The 8,384-nt window shown below is 34.9% G+C and overlaps 1 protein-coding gene across 1 annotated transcript; it reads right to left on the bottom strand.

Annotated features, from left to right (window-relative positions):
• Positions 1-5,578: 5,578 nt before the first annotated feature.
• LOC142618607 (scarecrow-like protein 23) lies at positions 5,579-7,224 on the bottom strand. The gene has a single exon (XM_075791551.1). It carries the CDS (start codon positions 7,222-7,224, stop codon positions 5,695-5,697), a length of 1,530 nt encoding a protein of 509 aa, XP_075647666.1. The 3' UTR covers positions 5,579-5,694.
• Positions 7,225-8,384: the final 1,160 nt, after the last annotated feature.

The following is an 8,384-nucleotide window of genomic DNA, read 5'->3' as shown; positions in this document are numbered from 1 at the left end:
TAAGAATTTTGAGATTGTGTTCAGCCAATGGGATTAAGGCAGGTATTAAAAAGGAATTCTAGTTCTGCAACTGAGATTTGGACCCTAGAAAGTAGGATTCACCACCCCAAGCCAAGTGCCAAAGTTTAAGTCCACTTCAAAGGGTTCCGTCGGAGTTCCCTTTATACCCTTCCAATCACATGTTCCCAAATTTTCCCCTTTAGGATTCATGGGATTAGTTCATGAATCAATTACATACATTTTTAGTAATAAAATAAACTATTTAGTTGAGAATTTTATGAGCTTGAAGGTCTTGGTTACGGCTTCCTTGAATTGTGACCAAAACTTGGAGAGAAAGGGTATTTATTGCTAATTAGCCTTTAGGTGTCAGCCTCTAGTACTTTTCATGTCAAAGTTGGCAGTGGGATAGGTGGCCAGCTCCTAATTTGGTTTGGGAGCTTAGTTGCTTCTTGAGATGACCTCTAGCGGAAGGCAAAACTAAATGGAGTTCTCCAGTTGGGTCAGTTTGCACACGTGAGCTGTTTTGGTTGAGACTTCATGTTGGGCTTGGCTGAGAGCTGAGTACTTTGGTGGGCCTTTGACCTGGTGGTCCTCTCCACTTGGGCCTATCATTTTACTTTCTCATTGTGAGCCCTACAAAATGGACAAAGCTACTATATATTGTCATGAAGTTTTATTCCACGTGGGCTTTAGTTGTTAGTAAAAATGAAATGTATTCATGAGTTTTAAATAGTATTTATGATAGGTTTTGGGTATTAATTTCCATGGGCTTTAAACAACAATTTGAATAGTTTCTCATAATTTTTACCATAGATTATTATGTAAATGACATTTTCTTTGGGACTTTTTAAATAGTAACCTCCAATGTTTCTTGTGATAATATTTACCATGAGTTTTAAAAGAGGCAATATCCATGGGTTTCAAATAAAATATGGTAGCAACCGCTATAATGGAATATTGTGATAGTGTTATGGGTTTTTTTTTCTATAGATAATCATAATATGCTTGTAAGGTGAATAATTATTATGAGTTTTGAAAATAGATATTATGAATGTTGTGGTGTAAGATAAATAGTGACTATGGGTTCTTATATAAATTCCATGGGTTTATATTATGGTAAAAATAAATAATCATAACTTTCCATGAGCTTTTATATTAGTAACACAAATTCATAATTCTCCATAGGCTTGATGTATGTTTGTCATAGGTTTTTGAGAAATGAATAGTGTTACATAACATAAATAGTTACTATGGGTTTATAATATGGCATGGAATAAATACATATTATGAGTTTAAGATAAAAAATAACTTTCCATGGGTTTTTATATTAGTAATGTGTGGGCAATTTTTTGTACTCCAGGGAAACTCATGTGTACTCCCTGGGAACTTATTGTTTGTCCCACATCGCAAAGATTCCTCACCACTTTCTCACTTATAAGCTTGCGCCGAAGAGAGGAGTGTACCATCAGTTATTACCAAGGAGTACACATGAGTTTCCCTGGAGTACAATAAATTGCCCACACAAGTAACACAAATTCATAATTCTCTATGGGTTTGATACATGTTTGTCATTGGTATTGGAAAAATGAATGGTATCACATAACATAAATGAATGGTATCACATAACATAGGCTTTTAGTATTATAATAATAGGTTTAAGAACTTAAAACATTGTTAATTATTGGACTTTATGTGAAATACTTATGATATAGTATTTTGTCAAATATTGATCATTTTTGACTTTTTACTAGCTTGGGCTTTTAATAATACTAACGTAAATTGAGCTTTTGATATTGCCAATGAATATTGGGCTTTTGAAATATTGCCAAGTATAAGTAGTCTTGAGCTTTAGAAAAGAATGTGATGTATGAATTGGGCTCGTAGGGCCAATTTTAGGCTTAGCTAAATAATAATACTAAAATTAGATAAAATATAAGTTTTTTGGGCTTTTGTAATAGTTTATATCGTGGCTAAATTTAAATGATAAGATATGAAATATTTGTGATTAACATAATAACAGGACAAAAAATATTTGAGAAAGTCCAATAACTTATTAGTGGTGTTTGAAAATAAATAGGTGGTATTCAAATAAAATTAGGTGTAAAAAAAAAAAAAATACCCTAACATATCCTAACTCTTAGGCCCATCCAAAACTATTTTCTTACAAGGGGCCCAAGGTCAACAATGCACCATAAAACTTGTATAGAGATTGTTGGACTCATCCATATCGTGGGGAAATTTCGTAATCCTCAAACTTCAGGATATGTTTAGGCCCATTAAGAGCCCAATAACGATAATAACATTATTTGGACCAATGAAAGAAGATAAAAAGAACAAGATAATCAATGAATGAAAGAGATAATTCCTAAGTTAAATGCATTTCCTTTGTTTACCAAAAAAAAAAAAATGAAAGAGAAACAAGACCAAAGCACCATTGACAGATGTCCATTATGAGAAGTTGAGAAGAGTGAAATGTAAACGAACTAAGCCCACTATAGAAATGAAGTAAGTTATGCTTCCATTCGAGGGAAGGGAGTGAATCTGTAAACAGGTTATGCCAAATGAGCCATGGCCTTGAATGAATCAAATGTCAAAAGACTCTCAAAGAATTTCAAACAATCAGGGGTATTGTACTCAATTAGTGTGGTGTGTTTCAGGCACAATAACTTCCTCCCTCAAAGAAAGCATGTCCTCGAACCCTTTTAATACAACTTGAATATGTCTAGCTTGTCAACTCAAAACGATGATCCCTGGCATACCTTGGGGAAACATTGGAGACTGGGATGTTTACTTTGATGAGTTCTCTGAAGAAGGAGATGTTGAATCATGGGAAGACTCTTGGGACACCAGAGAGCACATGTGGACTGATAAAGAAGGCTTTTAAGGACCCAAAGACCACGCCGAGAAGCTTGCCAAGGCCTTAGAAATATGGGACCCAATGGAAAAAAATGACTGACAGTTGCTGCTAGACCTGAAGACCCTGTTTGATGACCAAACCTACACTATACCAATCAAAGAAGGTGACAATATTCGCAACTTTCCAGTTAGTGCTCCACAACTACATTGCTGACGCTCAAGTGGAGGGGGGAACATGTTAGCCATCACCTGCAAGGACCCAAGTGACCAAGTTAATTCCCTCATCATGAATCATGCTTGACGATTGGTTTTCTAAATCTAAACCTATGTTAGATGTACTAATATTATTTGGAATGTTACTTGTAACACGAGATCCAATGTGCTTTTCAAATTTTTTAATAAAATAAACTTTGATTTGGCTTACTTTGACGTGTCCTTATATAAATAGGAAAATGTTAACAAATACCTTTAGGGTGTTGGTTAATAATTCATTTAAAGAAAATTTTTATGGGAAAAAAAACAATGTTTTGATAGCTTTTTTTCATTTCTTATAAAAGTGACATCAAAACTTTTCTAAAATAAATTATTAATCAATGCCGTAAGGGCACTTATTAGCATGACCCATATATATATATATATATATATATATATATATATATATATATATATATATATATATATATATATATATAGTGATAATTGGCTATTGTATTAAATTGATATCTATTCTCTTTTTCCCAAATTGTTTGGCCTATTTAGAAAACATAACTTTTTAGGAAAATATCATTTAATGTCTTGTCTCAAAAAAAAAAAAGTATAAGTTTCCAAAATTACCCTTAAACAAATTTATCAAAAAAATAAATAACTGGCGCCAAGCAATTTAAGAGTTATATTTAGAAGCAAACCCAAACCCAAACCCAAATTCAATCTTATCTTCAAATCAAATTTCAATAGGGTTAGTGTTAGACTACAAGCTCTATTGGCGTCAAACAATACCTATAGATCGAACATCATGTATTGGCTGAGTTTTCTTTGTTGAAGGTTTTTTTATTAATTATTTATTATTACTTTTAAAATTTGAATATTTTCAACAACAAAAAAAATGCTAATGATCAATTAGAGGCATAATGGGAATACTAATAAATTAATAGCTTTTAACTTTTCAAACAAGATTTAATTTTGGAACATACCAAAATGAAATACATGTCAAATAATTTGGACCACTGCGCACCCTTGTTGCGGTGGTCACTCCACAAGTATAAGTACTTGTAGGGTGTAGGGGGTAAGGGTCGGGGTTCAAGTCTCTAGGAGGGAGCTTCACACAAATATACACTTAGATTAGGCTAGAGTAGAAATTCTATCTTGTATAAAAAATAATAATAATAATAATAATAATAATAATAATAATAATTTGGGACAAAAAGGGAGTATTTGTTTTGTTTAATAGAGGCATGTGTTGATTGAATATATTTGTGTTCTATGATCTAATATTATTGCAAGCTGTTATGTTGCCGAATATCACTTGTCATGTTTACCACATGGTGCATAATAGGTTCTGCTATGTTTTTATTGAGTCTTTTCAATCAGTCAGTCCTAGTTTAGTATATGATTTCTTGGGATTGTTTGTATTTGTAAGTATTTAATTTGAGTTTATTTTGAATTTTGAATTTTGCCATAGAAGTGCCAAAGGGGTAGATCGTTAGATTTTTAGTTGGCAAATTCCTTGACAATGTAATAATTCTTAAGTCTGTAATGAATCATTCAATGTTCAAGATCGAAGTGTCAAGGAGCAGCTCAAAGAAGATACTTTGTACATGTTTCAATTTTCATTTGATTGTCTCTTGATTGATCGAAATCTCTAGGTTATGACAGATCACTTGCAATCGTTTCTTAATAGATCGAAAGTGGATTTACGACTACCCTTCAACATCGACATAATTAATTGAAAATCAGGGATTTCATGAGTAATGCATTTTAACGAAGTCGGTGGAAAGCCTATATAAGGGCCTGTTATACAAAACTTCATACAATTGTTAAGCCATTTTTCTGAGAACAACGCAACTTGAACATCAAAGCCTCCACCTTCCAACCCATGAGTATAAAGAGTATGTAGACATATATATTAATCTGCTGTGTTTCTGAGTGATGAAAGATCTTAAAACTACAAAGACTTCATCCTAGTGACGTTCATTGCAGTGCATCAAATCTCCAAGGAGGTTTCTTAGAGTCGGTCAAAACTTTTGATTGTGATCACAAACGAGTTGTTCATGAAGAGGTTCATATACATATAGTTCAAAAGTTGTTGCGGGTCATAGCAATCAATCAACCTCGAGGGCTTAGTCAAATTTTCGGAATACATGGTAGTTCCTTAAAAAGCTTTTATCATTCAAAAATCAATGTTAGTGTTTTTGAAAGAGAGAGAGAATCATAGCAATATTGCCTGGAGTGCGCTGGGAAGTAGTTAATGTAAGCGCTAAGATGCTAATTGTATAAAGACACAGACTACGAACATAAAAAGTAAATGATTACAAGACCTCTAAGTTTACGTATATGAGCGGAAGTTTTACATGGTGACACATAAGCATCCAAGGAAAACAGTATTAGCTATGGAAACATATATTGTGGACAAATGGTTATACACTTCCAGTAACTACAAAAGTAAAACTTCAGGGGCCTTGCATAAATATACTTTCTATTTGCATTCCGACCAAAATATTCCCTTTCAAAAAGTACATTTTCCATTCCCATAGATTTACTTTTCACAGCTCCCTAGTTGGATTATAGTGCATTTGAGCTCTGTATACAACACCAAATAAAAAAACACATTTTCATTAGCAGCTACCTAGAAGCAGTTGAAGTCCATGCAGAAGCAGTATACAGACTAGTTTCCATCCACCCAAGCTTGAGTGTCCCTTCTCCTTGGACAAGGCTATATCCATGAGCAGGAGGGAACATGTTCAATATCAATTGTGCTTGAGCCATAGAATTTGCACTCATGGGCACTTGCAGAAAACTTCTTCTTGCAAGCTCACTCTTCCAATGCCTAAACTTGTCCTCCCCACTTCTTGCTGGCCCTCCTATTGCCAATATGTTGTTGATTTCCCTACATAGAAGGCAATGCTCAACATTGTGCCTATTATGGTCATCAGTAGGCAAACTTGCTCCCAGGGAATCGAAAATGGTCGAGTAGTAGTGTAGCGACCCAACAAAACGGTCTAGAAAAGACCCAACATGTGAAATATCTTGCTCAACCAATGTGATGATTCTTGGTGACAATTCTTCGAGTAGTCTCATTGTTTTCCAATCGGGTCCAGTAGCATCATATAAGGAATGTTGTAGCCAATGCAGGGCTAGAGTTTCTCCATGCCGAACTTGCACTGTTGAAACATCAATTTCTCCGAACTTCCTCACAATTGGGTGGAATTCAAATGATATTCCAAGCCGCTTAGCCAAACTCGAAAGCTGCTTTCCCGTCTCCACCAAAATCTCCATTGATGTGCCCATCCCCGTCAATCTAAGGTGCGGAGGGCCCTCCATTCGCGTGGCGAGGATGTGAAATAAGGCTGGCCATTGCAAGCCGTGCATGATATCAAGGTCAACAATGTGAACCCTATCGCTGCGGTGGAATGCTTCAAGGATTGCTTGGTTGGATGTGAAGTGTGCAAACTTGATGAAAGGGGAAACGTTGTTGAAAGCTTGAAAAGCTGAATGAATACTTTTGTAGTTGACTAAAGGGGAACATATACCAAGCCATGAGTTGATTACCCTGCTAGACATGGCCTTAGCGAAATAGGCCACAACTCGCTCAGCACATGAAACCCCATAAGGTGAGGCAATTTGTGTTAGCTCAAGTAACATTCTATGTGCCTCACCTAGATTGTCAACTGAGATTGCAACCGCACACTCAAGAAGTAGGGTTATTAGGGATAAGCCATGCTCATCTAGCCTACTTAATTCTCTATTTACATTCCTTGCATGATGAACAGAAACTTGATTAGGCTCATTGGTCCATTGAACCTCGCTTCCAATGGTGTCATAGTAGTGTCTTCTTGCAACTTTTCTTGGCCTAAAGTCTCCAAGGATTGATGGGACATATTTGTCCTGAGAGGTTGTGTCAGAGTGCAAAATATCTATGCAACTCTCAGTCTGATCAGGTAAGTCTTCTATGAGTTGCTTTGCTATTCGTTCTACCCACTCAGAGAGCTCGTTTCGCTCCAAGTTCACACAACGGTTTGCCATTACAGGCTTGAGCTGGTAAGGGTTGACGGGTGGAGTTGGGAAGCCAATATTAGTGGGGTAGTCCCATGGTTCATGATGGGGTTGGATCATATCCAAAGCACCCTGAATAACTTCAGGTCCTGCTTTCATTAGGGAAATTAAGGAAGTGAAAGTTATAAGCTATAATACTTGAGAATGAAAGAGAGAAATTAAGCTAGCTAGAGAGGGTAAAGATGGTGAAGTGGTGGGAGGGGATTTTGGGAGAGGTGAAGACCATTTTTAAAGGCGAAAAGTTTGGATGATGACCAAAGAGATGACACAAGGAAAGGTCTTTGTGACATAACATAATAATGGCACTAGTTTAATGCCAGAGGATGGCCGGCATAACCAAGACACATAGAAAAATATAAGTTGCTAAAAGCCAAATCACACACGTCAATTTGGTAGTGATTTCAAATTATTAACTTAAAATTTGCAAGGAACATGTTGGTAGGGTTTGAATTTTAAGTAATGATAGTCAAACGCTCTTTATTACACATTCACTTACACACATTGTTATATAAATTAAAGTCTTATTTTTTAAAATAAGATTATGAAATCGTGTTTTAAAAACACAATTTCAAAATGAATACAAATTATACAATAACGAATGTGTAAAAAAAAAAAATTCATTAAATTTTAGAGGTCTAGGGTTCTAGAAGAATGATGAAGACAAAAATTTTAAAGGGCATTATAAAATGGGTACGAAGTAACTAACCCATTATATCATTTATTATCACAACTGTAAATAATGGCCCATGTTTGTCAAATAATATTGTTAATCACCTGAAATACAAAGCTGAGTAATTTCTTTTGGCGTGAATAGAAGGCTTATACTTTTTTTATACGGGATAGAATATCCAATTATTGGGGGCTGGTTCACATGATTAAGATGCAGGGAATGATACTATTTATATCTCAATATTGACACGTCGGTATTGCAAAGTGTAAGAGAAAAGAGGGAGAAAGTGAAAGCAAGAATCAAAAAAAAATAATGATAACAATAAATCTTAAAATAGTATTATTTGCATTACAAGTAAAATTATTATGTTTGATTTACAAGTATACGAGTCTACGATGAATTTCGAGTTTTCAACCTTTCAGACCATAATATTTCTAATAAATATTATTCAGTGCCATATAGAATAGTTACGAGGAAGGCGATGAGTAATTTCACACAAAGAGGTTAGAAATATCTAGTTAGACTAGTTAGGATGTTAATTATTTCGATTAGGTTGAATAAGTCTTATTAAGCAGCTTGGCTCTTTCTT

This window comes from Castanea sativa, chromosome 12, assembly GCF_040712315.1.
Source record: "Castanea sativa cultivar Marrone di Chiusa Pesio chromosome 12, ASM4071231v1".
Classification (NCBI taxonomy): Eukaryota; Viridiplantae; Streptophyta; class Magnoliopsida; order Fagales; family Fagaceae; genus Castanea; species Castanea sativa.
This window is presented reverse-complemented; position numbering and strand designations above follow the sequence as displayed.

Excerpts from the sequence above, each read along its gene's own strand:
- LOC142618607 (XM_075791551.1), bottom strand. The coding sequence starts at position 7,224 with ATGAAAGCAGGACCTGAAGTTATTCAGGGTGCTTTGGATATGATCCAA.